Source organism: Sciurus carolinensis, chromosome 9, assembly GCF_902686445.1.
Source record: "Sciurus carolinensis chromosome 9, mSciCar1.2, whole genome shotgun sequence".
NCBI lineage: Eukaryota > Metazoa > Chordata > Mammalia > Rodentia > Sciuridae > Sciurus > Sciurus carolinensis.
Window position 1 is genome coordinate 38,427,991 of NC_062221.1, and position 26,049 is coordinate 38,454,039.

General features: G+C 36.2%; 1 protein-coding gene across 1 annotated transcript in view; it reads right to left on the reverse strand.

Moving 5' to 3' along the window:
• Positions 1-780: 780 nt before the first annotated feature.
• Positions 781-26,049, reverse strand: part of Serpini2 (serpin family I member 2) — a 33,466-nt gene continuing 8,197 nt past the window's right edge. The window contains exons 5-8 of the mRNA XM_047565574.1: positions 10,679-10,776; positions 7,438-7,524; positions 4,738-4,827; positions 781-857 (exon numbers count right to left, since the gene is read on the reverse strand). Coding sequence (XP_047421530.1) covers positions 781-857; positions 4,738-4,827; positions 7,438-7,524; positions 10,679-10,776 — 352 coding nt within the window. The remainder of the gene's footprint in view (positions 858-4,737; positions 4,828-7,437; positions 7,525-10,678; positions 10,777-26,049) is intronic.

A 26,049-nucleotide genomic window follows, 5' to 3' on the forward strand; every position in this document is an offset into this window, starting at 1 on the left:
TTTTTGATGTGCAGATATTTCAGGATATTCAGAAGAAAGGTTCTGCTTTTAATCTTTATATAGTATGCACTTGGCTCTAACACTTCCTTAGCTCAGTATGGTAGGATCATGGAAGGTTACCCTCCTGAATCACACTAATTTGGCTGCCACTTTTGTCAATGAAACTAGGAAAGCTCTATAAAAGTTCTTAGCATTTCCACTTTCCATGTTTAAAGAATAAATCATCAGGGAAAAAAATGCTATGTTCCAAGAGGTACTGCAGCAGGGCAGTATTAAATGCCACACCTGGAAGAACAAGTGAAGATTAAAAGTACCCAAAGTTTGTCAACTGTCATAGATACTGGGTCTCTGTGTCCTGAGCCACATCCCAGAGAGGCATATACCACACTCCGTCTTTTTTGACTTTACCTCCCCTTGGGCTGGATAATGCCATGTGTGGGGGTGTGACAGACCAGTCTTCTAGGAATATAGGGAATTTGGTATCTAACACAAAACTTTGATATTTAAGCAATTTTAGAATTGTTCTAGCATGAACAGTTATATTTTATGCGAACTCCCTGCTTTTGATTCACGTGGGCTTTATAAAACCTATGGAAAAACAGAAACATACATGCATCTGATTTCACTTATTCATTAATACAGAGCTACAATAATACAGGTTTATACAGGCATAGTTTTAAACAGAAAAATGATACCAAGAAGATATTTTCAAATTGATGGTATTTTGCAAATCAACTTTTTTCCAGGAACACTCTTATATTCTGGGGCTGTGCTTTTCATTTACAATGAATCTAAGTCTCTTCTCTTCATGTTTTGGGTGTCAGGATTTGTCACCCTTCCCATAAACAAAATTGATTCTAGGAAAAGAAAAAAACACACACTTTAGATATTTCTGAAGAAAATGACAATAATTAGTTTTTCTTAATATTTTAAGAAATCAGTCTTTTCCTCTATAGGCAATGCCTTAGAACCCTCTTCTTTGTCTAAAATACATAACTAGATCTTTATTAATCATTTTCTGGCAATTTATGAAGAAAATTAACTTCACAACAGCTCATCATGGAAATTGCATTAGCCCTAGTTTTCACAGAGGAAAGCAAAAATAAAGTGAGAGAGGTGCTTTTCTAAATATAGAGACCCAGTCAGGCAAACATAGCATAATAAAATGGTGATGAGCACAGTGGAGTTTCAAATCGTAGGCATCAGCAGTCATCTCTCATGCACATAATGTAAGCCTCAGGGTTAAAAGTGCATCTCACCAGTTCTCCCCCTTCAGCTCTGAATCAAAGCTTACTTTCCTGCTAAAGACAATATTTTCATATCGCTACTACTTTCAAATCCTCACAGAGATGATAGAGTATAGAGCATAAATGCAAACACCTGTTTCCAGCCATTCTGTGTTTGCAAGTGAAAAGGAACAAAAAACTAGAGGGCAAAATAGAAATAAATGATGTGTCAAATCTTTTCACTCTTTTTTTTTTTTTCAAATGGGGTAAAGAAAGTGGTTAGGGGTCAATGTCAAATAAATTCCTTACAGTCAGATGTAATAAAGATTAATTTCAAGAAGGATAAAAAAGGTTTTGCATCCTTTGAAAGCTAATTAGAATTATATTCAAATGTATTGGAAATTATAGTGGGAGAGCCATATTTAACTCTTCATTTTTCAGTCAAAAGACTAGCTTGTGGGACTGGGTATATAGCTCAGTTAGTAGAGTGCTTGCCTTGTAAGCACAAGGCCCTGGGTTCAATCCCTAATACCGCAAAAAAAAAAAAAAAAAAAAAAAAGACTAACTCATAAAAGGGCCAATAGTGTGGAAATAAACATAATCTCCCAAGATGTTTTCTTTTCATAAATAATTATGCTCAATAATGCCTGGCCTCAAAATCTTAAAATTATTGTGAGAAAATGAAAGCAAATACTCCTATTTTTCAGATAGATAAAGATACACATACACTTTTCCCAGAGTGAATGATACATTTAGTCACACTAGGAACCAGCAGTGACTCTGGTATCTTCATTATGCTGTGGTATAAAGTGCTTTTCAGAATTGTTTGGGAATTATTTAAAGTCACTTTTACAGATACCGATCACATAATTGAAGCCATAGTTTAAAAATTTAAACATTCAGAAGTTCAGGGCATTGCCTACAAGCCATTTGTCCCAGCCTTCTCAATCCATTCATTTCTTTAACCAATGAGAACCACGTTTTGAATTGAATCTTTTCTGAGTCACCAATCTAGTCACTGCTAAACTGGGGAGATTACTGAAATGTCTCTTGACATAATAGCAATGGACTTGGGAGGCAGAGCAAAGCAGAAATCACTATCTTTTCCTTTTTTTTTTTTTCCATGCCTCTTTTTAAAATAGGAGGCATTTATACATTTTAATCCAAATATTTATGCAACAACTCTGTCAAAAGGGGGCAACTTTTATCTCATAATATTGACATACATAGCATAACCAAAATTAATGGTCAGAATAAAAGATTCCATACCCTACAGTCTATTCTCCCTTTGACCAAAGGCCTGAAAGAGTTTCTAATGCAATAATTTTTATTACATGTGGAGATCTATTCCAAAATCACGATTTACTGCTTTCTCAGAAATGGCACATTTCACAAAACATCTTTCACAATTTTCTCAAAGTCTATAAAGCAAACCTACATCCACAACCTAGTAAAAGAAAAAAAAAGTTCTTCATTTTCCTAGAAGTTTAATTTAGAGCTTTAAATAAATATACTGCAATGTACAAGATGCCTGATAGGAAACTCCAAATAATATATAGAGTTTGTACAAGAAGGCTGTTCGGCCAAAAGAAAAATTTAAATCTAGATAAAAATTGGTTGCACTAAGCCTCCTAAAGTCATTTATCCTTGTTCTTCAGAAATAGTCAACTGAATGCATTTTATGTAAAGCATGAAGCCCTTTAATAGTCCTCTGTAGTGATGCTGAATCACCATTTTCATTAATCTCACTGGTTTCTTGCATTCATTTGTGAAAGAAAAATAGATAAATCACTAAATGTATATTATTTTAATATAATAACCTATTCTACATTTTATATAACAACAATTTTAACCCCTAATACATGAATGGCCATTCATTTTAAATAATACTTTAAAGGAATAACTAGTTTAGAATGTTTCATTACACTAACGATCATAAAACAGTGGAAAATGTCATTAAGGTTTGATCATTAAACATTACCACAAATAAATAAGGGGATTATTTTGGGTTGTGAGTTTTCAGTGCTGTTTTGCATGGCCTTAGAATATAATAAGTCATCAACTTGAAAAATAAAGTCAAACATAATTATTCTAAATGTCACTATTTCCTGTGCTTTGATGCAGCTTCATTTCTATCTGTTCTTTATACTCAATAATTACCAAGTAAATGTAAGAAATTAGAGTTATCCAAAGGTTAAAGATGTATATATCAAATGACATACTCAGAATGTATTTGAACACTGACATCCAGCACTGGAATTGGAGTTGTGTTAATACTATCTCAGCAATTCTAAAACTGTTCCATTATCTCCAAGATATAACTTTCAAAAAGGATCACTCAGCACTAGTTTCATGGAGTTAGAAAGAGATATTGATATATCCCTGAATGGACCAGTATCACTGTCTCTTTTTAATCAAACAGATTCAGATTCTGAGATTAACTATGTCTCTTTTCCATGGTTTATGGAGAGAACCTTCTCAATTTCCTTCCTTCATTTATTCATTCATTCATTTACTGAAATTTATTGATTTATTTGTTATGAAAATTTAGTATGTGCCAGGCATAGTATTACAGTCTTCCCATATTCTTTTCTGTTGGTTGGTTGGTTGTTTTTGTGGTGTTAGAGAGCAAACCCACAGGCTTTTGCATGATAGGCAAGCACACTCCCACTGAGCTACATCCCCAGGTCCTCTTGTATCCTTGTATTTTGCTCTATGAGTTTTGATATTATGTTCAAATAGATAACAAAGAAAATGTGGCTTAGAAAGTATAAGCAACTTGTCTTACCACTACTAGTTAATTTAACTGGAATTTTTGACTCCCAAGTACACATTCTCAACTTCTAGGGACACTGATATTTTCTGCAAGAAATTTTGCCAAATACTGAGCTGATTAAGATATAATTTCTGCTCTCCTGGGGTTTATGACTCTCACATGGCCATTATGACTGCTGAAGAGTCCCATACATGCCTAGAGACCATTTTCTAAATGCCAAACTAATCCACTGCAGAATCTTTTATGTTCTTTGTATCAACTACCTCATCTTTCACCAATTACCCAGATTGGAGGTTCAAAATTATATTCAATCCCTCACTTATTCTCTCAACTCCATTAAGTCTCCATTTCCATTCCATTGTGATATCATAGAAACAGAGTTAACCTTAGTTCCTACTCTGCCACTTTCTAGTTACATGATCTTAGGCAAAATATATATCTTTTCTCTGACCTTCTTTGTTATTAATAGGCAAATATCTTACCTACTAGCATGGTGTCAACTTTGGAGAGAGGAGTATAAACTGGCTACATTACATTTTAGCCGTGTGATAACTAGGGTGGAAGCCAAGATTACCATTGCCCTATTTTAGGCCCTTATCCTCCCTAAAAATACAATGCTTGGTACATAATATATACTTAACAGCATCTATTGAAAGAGCAAATGATTTCAGATACGTAGAAGACAACTGGCAGCTTAACTTAGGTAGTACCCCCAAGAATTTTCCAAAAACTTACCTGTTGGGTTATTCTTCATAATGAACAGAAATGGATGATTTGCTATAAATTGGTTTTTAATCAGACTCATGATCACAGGGGTATCTATGCCTATGAAATAGAGACAGTTATTTAGATACTCACTTCTAAATATCAGGAAAGACAATAAACCCAAAACACTTTTTATAGACAAGAAAGGTCATTTTGGTTAAGGAGTTAACATGTGGGAAAAAATAAACATTTTCTAAATATAGAGGAATCTGCAATAAATTTCAAAACCAAAGTGCAGAAAAATAAATATTAGATCATTCATGGAATAATCCTAGATTCACATTTATGTTCAGTGAAGAAGAAAGCCAGATACTAGATTCAATTTGGTGGAAGCAGTTAGAAAATGTCATCTTTTAAATAGTAATTTTCGGTTCACTTTTTATTTACATTATACGATTTATTCTTACAATGTTTTCAGTTTTTAATTTTGATCCAGATATGTTTGCACTTCATTTCTATACTATAAGCTTGTGGTAAGCACATCTGTGTTCAAATTTATTTTGTGCTTGCTCTTCCAAAATTATTCCATGAGCTCAGAGCTTTTAGGATTTATGTAGTAAGTGTACATGAGATTTCTTTTATGAGATTAGAAGCAGAGATTTGCTACCTTAAAAATTATTTACAATGATAATTTCAGCATGTGGATCCATTATGGCATTTGTCAATATTTTGGGTGGGAAAAATTAAATGGTTAGATGGTTTTTCTTCTAGAGTAAATATGTCTACACTCAGTTATTTTCTTTACCAATAATGCAATAATTTTGCATAATTTTTTCTGACCCAAAGAAAAACAAAATTAGCATGTATAAATAGAATCAGAAAACGGTCAAATATAACCTTACTGTTATAACAACAATGGCACTCTTCTATCTGGAACATCAGGGCTATACTGCCTGTATTACGAGAGAATATAGGCTTATACTTGAATTAGAAGAATCAGAGAAGTAAAGACAGTTTTTTATTCATGTCTGGACTTTTGTTTCTGAGTATCCTATAAGCAGACCTTCTTCTAAAGTCAGGATGCTCAGGCTAACTATGCTGAGGTGTAATTCAACAGGATCACCTCTGCCTCTTATTGTCTTCCCTGAATGCTTGCTGCATCCTCTTAGAGAATTCTAGACTTACAATGAGAGGCAGTGGGAAGTAGGAGAAATAGCTCTGAATTTGTAGCAAAAAAAAAAAAAAAAAAAAAATAGAACTGATTTTAGTTCAAACTCTGTTGTTAATTAATAGTATGACTCCAGGCAAACCACTTCCCATTGCCAGACCTCTGTCATCACAAATATAATGAGAGGATCCAACAATGACCTAGAAGAACTTTTCCAGTTCTGTATAAAAGCAGCTGGAGAATTCTACATGAGCCAGCAACCTCATCCAAATGCATTCTTTTGATTTCTCCAAGGATTGATATTGCTCATCCCCTATAATCTAAGTTTCTTGAGCACAGCAATGCAAAGCCTTTAAGAGATGACAAAATGGTAGTGAAATTCCAATGTGTCCCAACCAGATGTCAAAATCCATTGACCCTAAGCAGCATTACAATTTAATCAAAGAAATTGCTAAGTGGATATAATTTTTTTCCAGTACTAGGAATTGAAGGAACCCAAGGGTGCTCTGCCACTAAGCTATGTCTCAGACCCATTTATTTATTTATTTATTTATTTATTTATTTATTTATTTATTTATTTTTGAGACAGAGCTCACTAAACTGCCAAGGCTGGCCTTGAACTTGCTATCCTCAGTGTTCATAGTGGCTAAGATTAAAGTGTGTGCCACAATGCGCAGTTCCTTTTCCATTTTTAATTGACTTTGTTTTCCCCAATTTTTTCCAGTATTGCTTATATGCAGCATAGATATTATTCAAAATATCATTTATTCAAGGAAGTGGAATATAGAGGAATGATTCTTAACCTAGAATATACACAGAATTACATGGTGAATTTGGGAAACTCAGAAATTCTGATTCAGTAGGTCTGGAGTTAGATCTAAGACTGCATCTCTAACAGACTCCTGTGTGATGCCATTGCTGTTATCCTGTGCACTGCATCTGTAGCAGGAAGGGTAGACCCAAGCCACAAAGCAGCACTAGTTCTCAACCTTGATGCACACTGGAATTACTTAGGGAAACAAGAAAATATTGCAGACTGGATCTTACCTACAGAGATACTGATTCAATTATTTTGAAGTGTAGTCTGGGCAAAGGATTTTTTTAAAAGTTCCCAGATGATTCTAATATTCAGCTAAGTTTGAGAGTCCCTTCCATGGATATAATAACAACAATCAAATTAGAAAAATGAGGACAAACTTTGTGTAATGAAGTAATGAAATTAAACACAATTACTTAAGACTGAGCATTCTTAAATAATAATGATTTTGTATGTAAGCCCTAAGGTTTGCTCCGTCAGTCCTATCTGCTAATTGGCAGGTGATCCAATTTGCGAATGAACAAATATCGGTAGATGAGCCTCAAGTCCTAATCAAATCCCTTCCCTTTTGCATTAGGCCGTTACTTAACAGATGTATGAACAACTTATAAAAGCATTGTCTTTCTGTTGTTGTTCCTGCAGTGTTATACACAGAAAAGAGAGATCAGAGCACAGCAAAATGACCAGCGTCCTTCACCCTCACCCACGCCTTCATCCCAGTTTGCTGAAAAACCATTTGTCCTACCAGTTGATGTTGCAGCCTCACTGCCATCTTCATTTATCTCAAAGAAAACTTTCTGCATGACATGGGAAACGTACACCTCAGATGACTCTGATGAAAACATTAAATATTTAAGGGTTAAAATCAAGAGTCAATCCTGAAAGTCCCAGATTAATTTTATTTTCAAATGAACAAAGAACAGAAATCAAACATAATGAATTCCTTTCTGTTCAATTTTCTAGAGATGAAAATGATCTGGGTTTCGCTCTTATAGGCAGGACACAGATACACAGAAAGATTAGGTTTTGTCCTGATAGATGAGGTAAAGATTGAAGGATATAAGAATCAAACCAGGTATCCCACCAAGTGGAATACTTGAATGGACAAAGGGTTTTGCCCCCTTAACCAGGATCTATAGACAGAGTGAAAGAAGTTTTTCAGATTTGAATTTAATCCCACCTTATGTATTCAACCTCAAAGCCAACTTGCCTTTTAAATTCCATATTCAGTTTTGATCTGAGTTTAAAACAAAATTTACTTTCCTTCAAGACAGTGAGGCTATGAGAATCCGAAGAACTTTTGTGTCATCTGTTACAAAATCACTTCAGAGCTATGCTTTAAAACCTGTTAAAATTTTCAGTGCAAGATAGTGTCTTACAACATTTTATTCTGGAATAGATTCGAACTGAGAGGGAATGCCCCTCTTCTCCCCTTGGTGAAACTCATGTATGTGTGAAGCACATCCGGTATAAGGATGTGAAATGATAGTCTCCTTGAGAAGTGGGAAGAGAAGCATGAGATTATAAGTCATGTCAAGTCTGCTTTGCAAGACTAGGTAAATCCCACAAAGCTCCTCAGAGTGTCAATAGACACATGCTCTAGAAAACTGCCTGGCACCTGAGTGGCTTACAGTAAACACTGCTCAAATAAGTCAACCAAAGGATGTGAATATGCCTCATGTTAGAAACCTGTAACATGGAGGAAAAGGGGGAATCCACAATGTCAGTATGGATCAACTGAAATGTAGGAGAATGGATTGCCAACAATAAAAAACTAAACACCTTCTTCCAGTATCACCTGGAATGAGACAGGATTCATAAATAAAGCACAGAGTAAATGATCTCAGAACCCACACCAAGAGCTAAAGTGCAGGTCGGGGAAGAATAGAGAATTTCACCCCATTCAGTTCTGGCACCAGCCCACTGGCTCCCACTTAGACTGAGCTGCTTTGTATTCCACCTCACTGCAGAGATGACGGGTTAGAACAAGAATACAAACTCCACAAACTCACTGATTTCTAAGTCTTTGTGCTAGTTCTCTTAAATCTCCATGAAAATCCCAAGTATGTCATTGTTAAATTGAGGACAAGAAAACTTTGATAGAAAATATGAAAGTGAAGATTAAGGTACCACTTTTCACTTGATTTTTAAACATTAATTGAGCATTTACTATGTATAGATGAAAAGGTGATTTATTTACATGCTTTTATTTATTGCCCCAAAAGTTATTAAGATATATTATTTCACTTAAATTAGAAAATGGAGGTTTAATAAGATTAAGTATTTTACTAGAGCTGGCACAAGAACTGACAACAGAGAAATCAAATATGAATCTTAAAGTTTCCAAAGTAACTTTATATTTTATTCAAAAATTGCACACTGCATGCATATAAGGTAGCATCTCTTTCCTCTGTCATGTATATGTCCCATATCATTAATGTTGGACCAGATTAGTTTCATTTAGACAATGTTCATGGCACAAATGATCACTAGGGACAGGGATAGCAGGATAGTTATGCTACTATCAGCTGCAGTGTCAACATTGGCTGGAGCTATTCTATTCCAGGCAATAAGACAAAGTCAGAGTAGTTAAAACAACTCAAATAGGTAACTTAGGAGGAAGAAAGCAGAAAAATGCTGAAAGTTTATTCTTCTCAGCTCAGGGTTATTCTCTTGCACAAATCCTTTTAGGAAAAATTTTGGAGGTATTTTCTTGAATCATCCCGTAAAAGGAGATGTTATAAAAGTCACAGATTGCTGGGAATTTGCAGAGTGAGTAGCTATTTGAAAGTCTAAGGTATATTGAGTGAGTTTCCTAAGGCCAAAAAGAAACTTAAGAGGAAGAAGTGCTTGAAAATGGTTTGGTTTATTATAGATTGTCGAAGTGGCTGTGTGCCAGGGCACATTTAGACGGCACCCTGTTGTAGTATTTAATGTTGACTGTCTCATTCCTGGTGCTGATGAAACTGTCAAAGAAGTCAGATCTATCTTTCGCTTGAGAACAAGTGACTTTATCGTGTGTGAGGGTGATAATGAACATCTATGTCTCCTGTGAACCCCATTCACCTCTCCACCAGGAAAGGTCATTCCTTCCATTCCCCCACCCACATATTCATGAGTGAATAGATTAAGGAATACCTCTCCAAAGTTCAGATATTTAGATAGAAAAACACAAAACAGTCCCACAATATTGCATGCTATGATACAAAAACCAAACTGATAAGCTTATGTCATTAGGACCATTTTCTAAAACATAAGACAGAATTTTAAAAAGGGTAACTTGTGATGAACTGACCCTTTGAATTCATTTTTTTTTTCTCTTTTAATGTTGTCGTTGTTGTTGTGTTTTTTTGAACACTGAGTGCTACCAAACCCAGAAGAATTAAAAGAATATCCTGGCATTGTAGTGTAAGCAATCTCCTTAACCACACACAATTCCCCAGGGGCAATTCAGCATGAAAGTTCCCTGTGCAATTCTTGTCAGTCCAAAGGAGTCTGTTGCTAAATCTGCCAGCTGCAGCATTACAATTTCTTGATGGAGTTCTTCATCCAGCAGCTTGAGGATGTCTATTCCATGGGCTCTAATATTACTGAATTAACATTTGGAAATTAGTTTATTAGAGTTTTATTAGCTCTGCTGAGATGAGAGACTCAAAGTTGTAACCATTATTCAGATGAGGAAATACAAACAAAGCAGAAATAATAGCCCACATAATACACTTACCTACATCATTTTATGGAAAGTATGTTTAGAATGCTTATCTAACATTATGAAAAGTTTTTTGAATTTCATTAAGGAAAACTTCCCAGATGCAAAATAGGGTGCTTGTTTACAGACAGATCAGCATGCCCATGACATTTATTCACCATGTATATGTATGCTGGGAATGAAGGCTCTTTCAATTTTACGATCAGTGATCAGTTAGTTAATACAGTACTAAGAAAACAAACTAACATGACAATAGAAAAATTATCCATCATACTACCTGTTATTCCAGAAAGGTCACAGCCACCACTAAATATCTCAGTTATGTTCAAAGCATATAAAGCTTCTTTGAAGTCTAGTGTTTGTTCTACTTTAAATCTGTTAAAAAAAAAAAAAGATGAAAAATCTTGAAACACTGTACATATTTGCTAGCAAACTGCTTTTTTATAAAACAGATGACTTGGAAGAGATTGCACTGTGAAATCTTTTGTTTTCATTTTCCCAATTATATTTTCTCACATTTCACATCACTTCTCCCCAGTTCCACCAATAAGCACTAGATTGCTAATAACTTGCCTCCTAGATAAATGGCTGGTAGGAATGATAAATAGAATACTCCAGTTTTTGAAGTAACAATTACCCAACACGACAGTTCTAGCTGAATGGGCAATGCTAGCTCCTTCCTAAGAAGTATAAATTTTCCCTCCAGCAGTTCTGTGTACTCAAGTTTTTCACACCACCAAAGATGGCTCCTGGCATACATCCAGGATACCATGTGCAGGAAAAGAGTCCACAGTTCATAGAAAAGATTATTGTCTCCTTAAGTACTGAGAGCATTTTTAACCAGTCAACCATCCCACCACTGTCACAGTTGATGTAACTTTTTCAGTTGATGGACACACCTAATATCTTCCCAGTGGACCCTGTAAAAGGGTGAGAGAGATTGAAAGGAAACAAAGCTTCTTTCAAAGGAAAGGAAAGATAACTTACAGGAAGTTGGGGTGAGGTGAGCAAGACAACTACCCGATGCTTCCAGTGCAAGGAAATAGTTAGGACTCTAATATTTGACTCACTTCTGCTCCTCGCCTGTGACCAGAGAATCTCAAAAATTCTCTCAGGCACTGAACCTCACCACCTCATCAATCGCTGAATCTCCTGCACATAAAGTGTGTGTTGGGTGGCAGGGGGCGGGCTGGTACTTTTTATTTCATAGATGCTGAAAGCATTTTAAAACTAGATTGGAAATGTTGTTTATAAGGGAAAAGATAAATGTAGCATTCCTAAACAGGAAACTATGATTTCTACATCAGTGAAATTCCCAGTAACTCCTGACTAAGCATCTTTGCTTATGCCTGACAGGCTTTTGCTGCTAAGCTCCAGGGTACTACAGACACTATTACTCAAAGATCCTTCTTATCTAACAGGTGAGCTCACTTCTAGGGCTAGAAATTAGCTTGGGCAATCAGTCTAATCACTGTTTTCATTGGCAAATACTGAACAAGCTTCTTAATTATAATTCTTCAAAACAATGAACATGCTGTGGCAGAACTTTACTGGATCTAAATTATTTCCTGGTAAAATAATGTGTACTTTTGGGAGACATTAACTCATTCAGAACCCACGCTAACAGGGAACAGGTGCAACATGCATATTAAAATCTACTTATAATGGAAATAGCTTCTTGTATGCCAACTATTTTCAATTTCTTCCTTGTAACTTTTTACTAAAAACGATAAAATGCAACATGATGGTTTTGAGGGTTTTTTTCCCCCTATTTTTATTATCATAGTCTTTAAACTAAACGGAGTATGGACTTCTAAAAGGTGAAAAATATATTTTCTAATAAACCTACAAATTGGCTACTTTTAGTGTAATAGTCCAACAATTTTAAGATAATGACAAGAATAACTCAAGACTTATTATAACTTCTAATAATACCTAATTATCATGAGAAAGTCATTTAAATAATAGTCCTACTCCTAATATAGTCCAAAGAAACCTATAGCAATAGAAATCCATTTGGCCATTTAATAAAGGTATAATTTGCAGTTGATTTCAAATTATCCATAATTATTAAAGCCATGAATAGCCAGGTATGAAGAAGCACTTCTCTGGGTTAGGCACTTAATATATATTATATCTTCAATCTCCTCAAAACTCATGGGAAACAACTTTCTCCAGGCTCAAGGTCAAGAGGGGTGCTAGAGATGTGATTTGCAACCAAACCGGTCTTAGGTTTATCCAGAAGAATGAAAATATAGCCAGGCGAGTGATGCACACCTGTAATCCCAGCAAATCAGGAGGCTAAGCAGGAGGATCTCGAGTTCAAAACCAGCCTCAGCAGATTAGCAAAGCACTAAGCAACTCAGGAAAGACCCTGTCTCTAAAAAAAATACAGAAAAAGGACTGGGGATGTAGCTCCATAGTTAAGTGCCCCAGGGTTCAATCCCTACTGCCAAAAAAAAAAAAAAAAAAAGAAGAAGAAGAAGAAGAAGTAAAATAAAACACAATCATTGACAGTTCTGGGCCTGGTCTGTTATATGGGTGCATATGTGGGTGTAGGGGTAAAATATCCTTTGAGTTTCATGCACTGAATTAAAAACACTTCCTGTCACATATGAGACAACATTTAACATATACTTATTATTCCCTTTTTTATCAGTGTCCAGTAGGTCACCAAGCATTTTGCAATCATTACACATCATGTATAGCCATTTGGTATTCCCCATGTTCCCCTCTTCTCACCCATGCATACTTCTCACTCACCTACTTACAGACAGAAGACTGTCCCCCACCTGGAATTTAATTCCAGAAGAGCAAAATGTGATACTTCCTAGGGTAAATGTTCTGTCCTTTGGAAAGTCCTGGCACAGCTGCTCCAGATCTTTGATTTTGCTGCTCACCATCTCTTGCTCTGTCTAGGCTCCTGTCATGCTCTCCCCACACGGTATCACTTTTCTGACTTTTAGCTATCCTCTTGCAATTTTTTCTCTACCGTTTATTAGCTTCGTAAACCCAGGTCAGGCATTCACTGTGTGCACTTCACCTATAACCTGAATATAAAACTCAATGTCCATCAAATTTACTATATAGGCATTAAAGATGTGTAGGTATCACTATGTGTCACCAAATGGCAGAACTGAATGAGAATAATAATGCAAATAATAGAGTTAATATTGAATACTACAATTTTATACACATATAAAGATTGTGCCTTAACACAAACTTACAAGGCATTTTATCATTCTTCCACCTAACAATAAAAGAAGATCCTTAGATAAATAAAGAGATTAAAGTTAAAGTAGCAAAACTCTTGGGTCTTCAATATTTTCTATATTCCATTATCTTGTTTTAACAGTTGATAAAAGAAACTGTGAGATGCCAGTCACATCATTCAACATTTTCAAAGAAAAGTACCTATCAGGAAAAACTACACCTATTATTTATATATTTACTTTTGAATAGAACTGTAGTGCTTAACAAGTGTAAAGACCCAGACCTTTGAAAATATAATGACATCTGTTAAGCCTTTCCCAGGGAAACTACAAATTTGACCTTACATGCATAAATTAGTAAATAATTTTATTGATTTCAATGACTCTCAAGAAATTCATGGTAGCCAATTAAGGACTGCTACAAAGGAATGAGAAATCATAGCTCTTTCATTTTCCTAGCAAGTCAAACTTAGAAACCCAAACCAATCTATTCTTTCACAGCCCATATCTAGTCACACATTCCATTAATGTTTTTCTGTTTTGCCAGTTACTCCCCCAAGTAAAGCTGTTCCCTTTAAGTACTCATTACTTAATGCCTGAATCTTTGCAGTGCTTTCTTAAATGATGTTTGGGATTTCAGTCTGCCCCTCTTTGCCACATTCAGAACATCACTACTACTCAGTTTAAAGCAACAAACACTGATTGAAAAACTACCATTTTTCAGACTCATGCTTTGTGCTGGGATCACAAAGAAGAAACATGCATAAATTCTCAAGAGGCTTACAGGCCAATGGAAAAACAAGAAAACAGTGTTAGCCCATCGACCATGAAGAAATAAACACGAGATCTTAAAAGAACTTTTCCCAGCAGGGAGAAAGGAAGATGTTTATGAATCTTGCATAGAGAGATCATAAATGCTGTCTAAAAGTCAAACTTGATCATAAAGAAAAATAGAAGTTATCCCAAAAAATGGGTATGGTGGGGACGGGATGGTGGGGGAATGTGGATTTCAGACAAGTTATTAGCATGTAAAAGACATTGCAATTAACAAATATTTCTTTTTTAAGACTGTCTTAATCTTTAAGCTGACCTGGATATTTGCATGAATTCCCCATGGTAAATGGAGTTTATCCCTCTTGGTTCTTTAACAGTGAAGTTCTGAAGTCCTTCTTCTAGAGAACTTTGTTTATAGTCACAATCTCTGGTGCTCCCTCTTCCTCCTATGACTATCCCAGGCCTCACTGTGTATACTATTATTTTAGTACTTACTGTATACTGCTATAATCTTCGTAAGTTCCTAGTGGAAATCTTGCCCTGCTCCACCTAAGTAGTAAGGGTCCTGTAATTCGGGAGCACATCTATCCCTTACATCTGTCCCACATTTTGCCCACAGTACAGTCCCAATCAATCTGTGCTTACAAACAGGAAATAAATTTTCTAAAAAACAGTCAACTCAAGTAGTAAGGCTGTGAGCCAAAGACATGAGAGTCAATCCTGTCTCTCTCAACAGTGGCTGAACGCAACCAACTTACTACTTTCAAGTGTCTCCGTTTTCTTATCTGTGAAATACGAGGCATAACCAAGTCAGAAAATAGAACCACAGCATTTAATGTTGAAATATAAATGCTAAATGCTTGAAAAAGTTATAAGTGCTCTACAGATGAAAGTTACTTGCTTATTTACCTGGTTTTCATGTATTAAATGAACACCTTTGCCCATACACATAATCATAAAAGCATATTCTCAGAATGTTCTTCATAAAGTAATCCAACATATTGCAAGTATGTGTTAGACTCTTCAAATTAAGAAATTTTAACCTCTAAAATATGTATAAGACCTCATATTACATCCAAATAAGTGATAGAATAATTTCAGCTAATATCCAACTGGGGGACAATGTCTAAAATTAGATATCTAGAATATTATAGACAATAAAAACTAGCTATCACTCTAGTATTTTTAGACTATAGTCTGTCTTATTGGCCTTGATTCTAAACTAGTTATATTTCAAAGAGGGGAAGGAGGAGTGTTTCTCAGGGATTATCAAATCTAAACAGTCACATGTTCCTTCCTGCTGTAGTTTTGATATAGGAGCACAATTAATATTTCCATCTTTGGTGTTTATGAAATTTTTCTAAGAAGGCATTTTGTTCTACAATAACATAAAATTTAGTATAGCTGATATAATGGGTTAAATTGTGTTCCCCCTCCCTTTCTCCTAAATTCATAGCTTGAACCTCTAAAACCCAGCTGCAATTATAATATGACTTTATTTGAAAATAGGTTCCTTATAGAAAAAATTAATTAGGTTGAAGTCATACTGGAATAGGTTGGGTCCTTAATCCTGTATGACCAGTGTCCTTAAAAAAATATGAGGTGGGCACAGTGGCAAATGCCTGTAATTCCAGTGGCTCAGGAGGCTGAGGCAGGAGGATCACAAGTTCAAAGTCAGCCTCAACAACTTAGCAAGGCCCTAAGTAACTTAGCAAGGCTGTGTCTCAAAATTTAAAGAATAAAATAAAAAATTTAAAAATAAAATAAAAAGGACTGGGGATGTAGCTCTGTGGTTAAGTAACCCTAGGTTCAATCCCTGGTATGAGAGAGAGAGAGAGAGAGAGAAGGAGAAAGAGAGAAATCTGAGAATGTCATGTGAGAACAGATGGCCATGATGACAGCGGTAAAGACTGGGGTGGTGCATCTGTGAACAGAGGAGCGCCAAGCCAGAAGATGGAAAGGGACAGGGAAGGGTTCACTGTAGTATCAGAGAGACAGCGGGCTTGTGACACCTCGGCTTTGGACGTTGAAAACAGAACTGAGAGAGAATGAATTACTATTAGATTAAGTCACCTAGTCTGTTTTGTTATTCTGTTACAGTAGCACTAGGAAAATAATACAGTCACTTAAATTGTTCCCATTTTACCAAAATTTTCACTCATCAATTTGATAACCAGTGTGTATCCATTCAGATACAAAAGAACCACAGCACTGAATGATAATATATAAATTTGTCAGTCCACACAAAATAATCACTGAGCCCCTCTAATTTTTTCTATGCTGAATACATATTTTAAAATAGGAATTTTTCAATTTGTAAAGAAATTGTTCATTTTTGGAAAAATGTATTTCTTAACTTTCAACCCATGATTTTCATGTTTAGGAAACTTAAATTTATGTTCATGTTTAGGAAACTTAGTTTCATGTTTAGGAAACTAATTTATTTCTGATGGATTAAAATTGTCAATGAATTTTACATATGAGAAAATCATTCTTTTAAGAAATTAGAAAATTTCTAATTAATTAATGAAAAGTTAATAATTTTAAATGTGATGTTCATGTGATTAATTGGCAAATTTTCAGTCCTTTGAATTAAAAGAGAATCTCAAAAAAATCTAATTTTTTCTTCTCTAGAAAGATGTTTCCAAATAAATGACTGATTTCCTTTACTTCATTATGCTGAACATATGGGAAGGAGGGTCAGCCTCATCAGGATCCTCATAGGAAATGAATTAAAAATTGAATTCTGCTTGTGATATTTAAGATTAGATAAGGAGACCATAATACAAAGTCTCTTTCTGTGAACATTTTATAGAATTCAACTCAATAGTACTAATTTAACAAATACTATATACAGTGAACTGTGCTAGGGGCTACAGAAACCAAAATATAAGGCACATAACCCTCTGTTCAAGGACTTCGTCTTAACAGGGTAAACGAGAATGTGAGAAAGAAATGAAAATGTAATATAATAGATGCTATGATGTAAATTTGCACAAAGTGTTTTGAAAATAAAGATAAACAATGGTTCTTTTAACTCGACATGTTTGGAGAAATCTTCATAGAAGTAGTCATTCAAGAGGGGGACCTTGACGAATAATTGGAAATTTACTGGTCAGACACTAGGAAGAAGGACCGTGGTGACAGAGGGAAAGGAGTGAAAGGGACTGAGAAATCAGAGAAGATAATGTTTCTCATTTGATACTAGGCAGTCATCTTAACAAAGAAAAAAAAAAAGACATCATTTATCTAGTACCTTCCATTTGCCAAACTTTGTGCTATGAATAGATGTGATGAGATACTGTAAGTGAAACTGTCACCAAGTTTTTAAAATCTTTGGTTGTTGGAATTTGAGTGGAAAAAATGATGTACTACTGCCAACTACTGTTTCTGTTTCTATTTCTACATATATGATGATTTAAATTCACCTTTTAATGCAAATGGTTCATTTGTTTGGGAAAAGTAATACACTAGCAAACAAAATCAGTGGGATGGAGATGTTTAAGTTTGAGATGATGAGGGTCTGAGCTATTCTGTATGATATGAAAATTTAATTTTCATTGAGTGTTGAAATCTACTGCTATAGATTCCTGTCACACCTGGAAAGTTGACCTTAGAGGGGTGGAAAGGAATCTGGGTTTCCTTCTTCCTGTGGAAGAGTTGATGGACTCTGGATGCAGAATAGGAGGGAATGGTAAAGAGAGTTCATTGGGTGAGGGAAGGCCTGGTGCCATGGCAATAGCAGGCTTCGAATATTAACAGACAGGGAAAGACAAGAAGGGCCTACACTAGGGGAGCAGTCATAGCGGGTACCCAGCTTTCTCACCTCACTTCCAGTAAACTTTGTTAAAAAAAAATTGAAGTTTTCTTACTTGTATTAGTTTGTTAGGGCTACCATAATGAAGTACCACAAATTGGGTGCTTTAAATGACAGAAATGTTTTTCTCATAGGTATGGAGGCCTGAAGTCCAAAATCAAGGACAGTAGTTTTGGTTTCTGGAAGGTTGTGAGGGAAAGATTTCTTTTCTGCCTCTCTTCTTGGCTTACAGGTGGACATCAACTCCCTTTCTCTACACATCACCTTCCTTCTATGTGAATCTATGTCCGAATTTCCCTTTTTTATAAGAATACCAATCACATTAGATTAGCACCCACCAAATCTTGCTTTAACTTGATTACTCAATAAAGACCATGTATCCAAATAAGGTCACTTTTGAGGTACTGGGTGATAAGACCTCACCCTGTGAAGTAAGGGGAACATAATTTAAACCATAGCAGTTGGACTTGGAAGAATTATGGAAGAAGTCGGAGTCTACATGATAGAAGTAGTGGTATCGGAGGTACAGCCGTAGTTTGGAGAAGCTGATAATAAGGCTCAAAAAGAGAAGATCCTCAGCTGCTGTAGCCTGCACAGACCTGGGGGCTGTAAGGCATTCCTGCAGCAATTCCTGAAAATGCTGGAGCAGAAAATTCTGGCCAAAGTCTACTTCCTATTGTCAGTTAAGTTTGAGACTCTTGCGTAATTGAAGTATTTGTTACCTAGAATCAAGCAAGTGACTACAAGCAGTTATCTGCATTTTATATTGATAAAAACTGCTACTCAGAATAATCCAATGACTCTCCTAAGACCACTCTCATACTATGTTGTACGGAGAGTTTTTAAACTCAGTATTTTTTGACTTCAAGACAATGATCTTTCCAATGCAGGAAAAGAGAAGGGAAAAGGAAAAGTAACTTTGGAGATAAAAAATCTCATTTCAAAAATTATTATTTCAATTTTTAGAAGGTAAATCATCTATCAAATAAGCTATTATATGAGCTTCTCCAGGTTCTCGGAACGGAACTGGCCCGCTAGTGAGAGCCTTTCTGACCAGAACAAGCTCCGAGTCCCGGAGCCACTGCAGTGCAACGTACTCCGGCACACAAGCAGCTTCAGGGACCAGGATAGGGCAGCCAGAGACCTCCCCAAGTAGCCTGGACCCCTGCGGTGGGAGGTGCCTTTCAAGGCTAGCTTCTCAGACCAGACCGCCCAGTGAGAGGTTTTCTACATAGAACCAGCCACAAGTCCCCGAACCAACGGAGAACTTCGATCCGCAAGCAGACTCTGGGATCAGGGCAGGGCAGCCAGAGAACTCTTCAGGCAGCTCTGCCCACTCCGGTAGCAGGCTCTCTTCACAGGGCGATCCAAGATGGCAGCCTAGAGGGTGACTGCACCCCCAGTCGCTCCAGAACCCAGGAGTTAAGAAGGGGAGGCATTGAGAGACTCGGACTGAAATAGAGCCACAGGTGAGTTTGCCCACTGGGTAAAGCTCGGCCCGGGTGGCAGGCCCAGATAGAGGTGGCTTATCGGAGCCGGGCAGGGCAGCTAGAGTCTTCCCAAGGTAGCCTTCCACACTCCTGCAGTGGGCTCCTCCCACACGACCAGCTGCACGGTGCAGGCCCACAGTGAGAGCATTTCCGCACAGAACCAGTTCCAAACCGTGGAACCAGTAGGGGGCTAGGGTCAGTTTTCTTCGGATGCGCTGCTTTATCAGATTCCTCCAAGACATCAGGCTACTGAAGGCTGGGAGGTGATACACTGGAAATCTACCGGGACACTATAAGCCAATAGCGGAAAACTGCAATATCTCAGGGTCCCACTGACAGCTGACCAATATGAGAAAACAAGGGAAGAAAATGTCCCAAACAAACCTAGATACTACATCAATAAAACCCAATGACAGCACAGCAGAAGAAATGTCAGAAAGGGAGCTCAGAATGTATGTAATTAAAACGATCAGGGAAGCTAATGAGGAGATGAAAGAGCAAATGCAGGCATTGAAGGAGGAGATGAAAGAGCAAATGCAGGCATTAAATGATCGCACCAATCAACAGTTAAAAGAGCAAATACGGGAAGCAAGAGATCATTTCAATAAAGAGTTAGAGATACTGAAAAAAAAACAAACTGAAATACTTGAAATGAAGGAAACAATAAACCAAGTTAAAAACTCCATAGAAAGCATAACCAATAGGATAGAACACCTGGAAGACAGAACCTCAGACATTGACGACAAATTATTTAACCTTGAAAGCAAAGTTGGCCAAACAGAAAAGATAGTAAGAAATCATGAACAGAATCTACAAGAATTATGGGATATCATGAAAAGGCCAAATTTAAGAATTATTGGGATTGAGGAAGGCTTAGAGAAACAAACCAAAGGAATGAACAATCTATTCAATGAAATAATAACAGAAAATTTCTCAAATCTGAAGAATGAAATGGAAAACCAAGTACAAGAGGCTTATAGAACTCCAAACATACAAAATTACAACAGACCCACACCAAGGCACATTATTATGAAAATACCTAACGTACAAAATAAAGACAGAATTTTAAAGGCCGCGAGAGAAAAGAATCAAATTACATTCAGAGGGAAACCAATAAGAATATCAGCAGATTTTTCAATCCAGACCCTAAAAGCTAGAAGGGCCTGGAACAACATATAACAAGCCCTGAAAGGAAACGGATGCCAACCAAGAATCTTATACCCAGCAAAACTTACCTTCAAATTTGACGATGAAATAAGATCCTTCCATGATAAACAAAAGCTAAAGGAATTTACAAAAAGAAAGCCAGCATTACAGAACATTCTCAGCAAAATATTCCATGAGGAAGAGATGAAAAACAACAATGCAAATCAGCAACAGGAGGCACTAGCCTAAAGGAATAGCCAAATAAAGGAGAAACCAAATCATGTCAAAAACAAATATGAGTCAATTGACTGGGAATACAAATCATATCACAATAATAACCCTAAATGTCAATGGCCTGAATTCATCAATCAAAAGACACAGACTGGCAGATTGGATTAAAAAGAAAAATCCAACAATATGCTGCCTGCAAGAGACTCATCTCATAGAAAGAGACACCCATAGACTAAAGGTGAAAGGATGGGGAAAAACATACCATGCACACGGACACAGCAAAAAAGCTGGAGTATCCATCCTCATTTCAGATAATGTGGACTTCAAGCCAAAACTAGTCAGAAGGGATAAAGAAGGACATTACATGCTGCTTAAGGGAAGCATAAATCAGCAAGACATAACAATCATAAATATCTATGCCCCGAACATTGGCTCATCCACGTACGTCAAACAAATCCTTCTCAATTCCAGAAATCAAATAGACCACAACACAATAATACTAGGCGATTTTAACACACCTCTCTCACCACTGGATAGATCGTCCAAACAAAAATTGAATAAAGAAACTATAGATCTCAACAACACAATCAACAATTTAGACTTAACAGACATATATAGAATATACCATCCAACAAAGAACGAATACACTTTCTTCTCAGCAGCACATGGATCCTTCTCTAAAATAGACCATATTTTATGCCACAAAGCTACTGTTAGCAAATACAAGAAGATAGAGATACTACCTTGTACTCTATCAGATCATAATGGATTGAAATTAGAAATAAATGACAGAATAAAAAACAGAAACTTCTCCAATACCTGGAGATTAAATAATACACTATTATATGATGAATGGATAACAGAAGACATCAGGAGGGAAATAAAAAAATTCTTAGAAGTAAACGAGAACAAAGACACATCATATCAAAATCTCTGGGACACTATGAAAGCAGTACTTAGAGGAAGATTTATTTCATGGGGCACATTCAAAAAAGAAGTAGAAATCAACAAATAAACGACTTAACACTACAGCTCAAAGCGCTAGAAAAAGAAGAGCAGACCAATACCAAAAGTAGTAGAAGACAGGAAATAGTTAAAATCAGAGCCGAAATCAACGAAATTGAAACAAAAGAAACAATTGGAAAAATTAACAAAATAAATAGTTGGTTCTTTGAAAAAATAAACAAAATTGATAAACCCTTAGCCACACTAACAAAGAGAAAGAGGGAGAAAACTCAAATTACTAAAATTCGGAATGAACAAGGAAACATCACAACAGACACGAGTGAAATACAAAACATAATTAGAAGCTATTTCGAAAATCTATACTCCAACGAAACAGAAAACCTCGAAGACATCAACAAATTTCTAGAGACATATGAATTACCTAAACTGAACGAGGAGGACATACACAACTTAAATAAACCAATTTCAAGCAATGAAATAGAAGAGGTCATCAAAAGCCTACCAACAAAGAAAAGTCCAGGACCAGATGGGTTCTCAGCCGAGTTCTACAAAACCTTTAAAGAAGAGCTCATTCCAATACTCCTCAAACTATTCCATGAAATAGAAGAGGAGGGAACCCTCCCAAACTCGTTCTATGAAGCCAATATCACCCTGATACCTAAACCAGACAGAGACACATCGAGAAAAGAAAATTTCAGACCAATATCCTTAATGAACATCGACGCAAAAATTCTAAACAAAATTTTAGCAAATCGCATACAAATATATATTAAAAAGATAGTGCACCACGATCAAGTGGGTTTTATCCCAGGGATGCAAGGTTGGTTCAACATTCGGAAATCAATAAATGTCATTCACCATATCAATAGACTTAAAGTTAAGAATCACATGATTATTTCAATAGATGCAGAAAAAGCATTCGATAAAATACAGCATCCCTTCATGCTCAAAACACTAGAAAAAATTGGGGTAGTGGGAACATTCCTTAACATTATAAAGGCAATCTACGCTAAGCCCATGGCTAATATCATTCTAAATGGTGAAAAACTGAAAGCGTTCCCCCTAAAAACTGGAACAAGGCAGGGATGCCCTCTTTCACCGCTTCTATTCAACATCGTCCTTGAGACTCTAGCCAGAGCAATCAGACAAACCAAAGAAATTAAAGGGATACGAATAGGAAAAGAAGAACTCAAACTATCCCTGTTCGCTGATGACATGATTATATATTTAGAGGAACCTGGAAATTCCACCAGAAAACTTTTAGAACTCATAAGTGAATTCAGTAAAGTAGCAGGTCACAAGATCAATGCTCATAAATCCAATGCATTTTTATACATAAGTGATGAATCTTCAGAAAGAGAAATTAGGAAAACTACCCCATTCACAATAGCCTCAAAAAAAATAAAATACTTGGGAATCAATCTCACAAAAGAGGTGAAAGACCTCTACAATGAGAACTACAGAACACTAAAGAAAGAAATTCAAGAAAACCTTAGAAAATGGAAAGATCTCCCATGTTCCTGGATAGGCAGAATTAATATTGTCAAAATGGCTATACTACCTAAAGTGCTATACAGATTCAATGCAATTCCAATTAAAATCCCAATGATGTACCTTGCAGAAATAGAGCAAGCAATTATGAAATTCATCTGGAAGAATAAAAAACCTAGAATAGCTAAAGCAATCCTCGGTAGCAAGAGCGAAGCAGGGGGTATTGCAATACCAGATCTTCAACTCTACTACAAAGCAATAGTAACAAAAACGGCATGGTATTGGTACCAAAATAGACAGGTAGATCAATGGAACAGAATAGAGGACATGGACACAAACCCAAATAAATACAATTTTCTCATACTAGACAAAGGTTCCAAAAATATGCAATGGAGGAAAGATAGCCTCTTCAACAAATGGTGCTGGGAAAACTAGAAAACCATATGCAATAGAATGAAATTAAACCCCTATCTCTCACCCTACACAAAACTCAACTCAAAATGGATCAAGGACCTCGGAATCAGACCAGAGACCCTGCATCTTATAGAAGAAAAAGTAGGTCCAAATCTTCAATTTGTTGGCTTAGGATCAGACTTCCTTAACAGGACTCCCATAGCACAAGAAATAAAAGCAAGAATCAATAACTGGGATAGATTCAAACTAAAAAGCTTTCTCTCAGCAAAGGAAACTATCAGAAATGCGAAGAGAGAGCCTACAGAGTGGGAGAATATCTTTGCCAACCATACCTCAGATAGAGCGCTAATTTCCAGAATCTATAAAGAACTCAAAAAACTCTACACGAAGAATACAAATAATCCAATCAACAAATGGTCTAAGGAAATGAACAGACACTTCACAGAAGAAGATGTACAAGTAATCAACAGATATATGAAGAAATGTTCAACATCCCTAGTAATAAGGGAAATGCAAATCAAAACTACCCTAAGATTTCATCTCACCCCAATTAGAATGGCGATTATCAAGAATACAAGCAACAATAGGTGTTGGCCAGGATGTGGTGAAAAAGGAACACTCATACATTGCTGGTGGGGTTGCAAATTAGTGCAGCCACTCTGGAAAGCAGTGTGGAGATTCCTCAGAAAGCTTGGAATGGAATAACCATTTGACCCAGCTATCCCACTCCTTGGCCTATACCCAAAGGACTTAAAATCAGCATACTACAGAGATACAGCCACATCAATGTTCATTGCTGCTCAATTCACCATAGCCAGATTGTGGAACCAACCTAGATGCCCTTCAGTTGATGAATGGATAAAGAAACTGTGGCATATTTATACAATGGAATATTACTCCGCAATGAAGAATGATAAAATTATGGCATTTGTAGGCAAATGGATGAAATTGGAGAATATCATGCTAAGTGAGATAAGCCAATCTCAAAAAACTAAAGGACGAATGATCTCGCTGATAAGCGGATGAGGACATATAATGGGGGGTGGGAGGGGTTAGCATTAGGTTTAGGGTTAGGTTTAGGGTTAGGGATAAGGAGAGCGGTAAGAATGAAGGAAAGAAGGACTGTATAGAGGGAAAAGAGGGGTGGGAGGGGTGGGGGGGAAGGGAAAAAAAAATAAACATCATTGCCCTATGTAAACGTATGATTACACAAATGGTGTGCCTTGACTCTATGTACAAATAGAGAAACAACATGTATCCCATTTGTATACAATTAAAAAAATAAATAAATATATAAAAAAAAAACATTTCATGCATAAAATTGTTGCATAAGATTCAGTCCCGATAGATAAGGTACATATGAGAAAAAATAAATAAATAAATAAATAAGCTATTATATCCCGTTTGGCATATAGTAGGAGTTTAAAAAATATAGATTATTTGAAAGATTGGATAACATTCAGGTAGAGATTACAATGGTAGGAAATTGTAAGAGAGGTTGAGTTAGTGATTCAGACTTCCAGAGACATGAATAATACAGGAAAATAATATTTCTCAGAAGGCATAAGAAGAGGAAAATTCTGAAGATAAGTCTCTAGTAAACATTTTCATTTGAGAACAGAACAGGAAAAAAATAAGTCAGGGAGCAGAAGAGAGAGAAAGTGATTAGTGGCAAAAGGAATAAAGGAAGAAAGATTTTTAAAGGTGATTAGTAAGGCTGAGGGTGTAACTCAGTGACAGAAGCTTGTCTAGCATGAGTGAGGCAAGACCCTGATTTCAGTCCCCACCACCAAACAAGTAAAAATAAAAGGATGATCAAGAGCCCAAAGGGTGAGAAAAGCATCAAATAGTTCTTTCTCCAGAGTGCCAAGGAAAGTAGGTAAAGAAAAGATTAGTAAAGATTCACATAATTTTTTAGTTGATTCATAAAAACAGGTGAAAAAATTGTTTGATGATAGATTTTCTTTTAAAAATATGAGGTTGAGACATCTGCTAAGAGTTAGAGAAACAGATTTAGAGTAGCAGACATGGGGTGGGCATTAGTGAAGTCTCCAAAGATAAACAAGGAGTCCCAAGCTCCAGTCTTGCAAGGCTATGACTGCTTTCC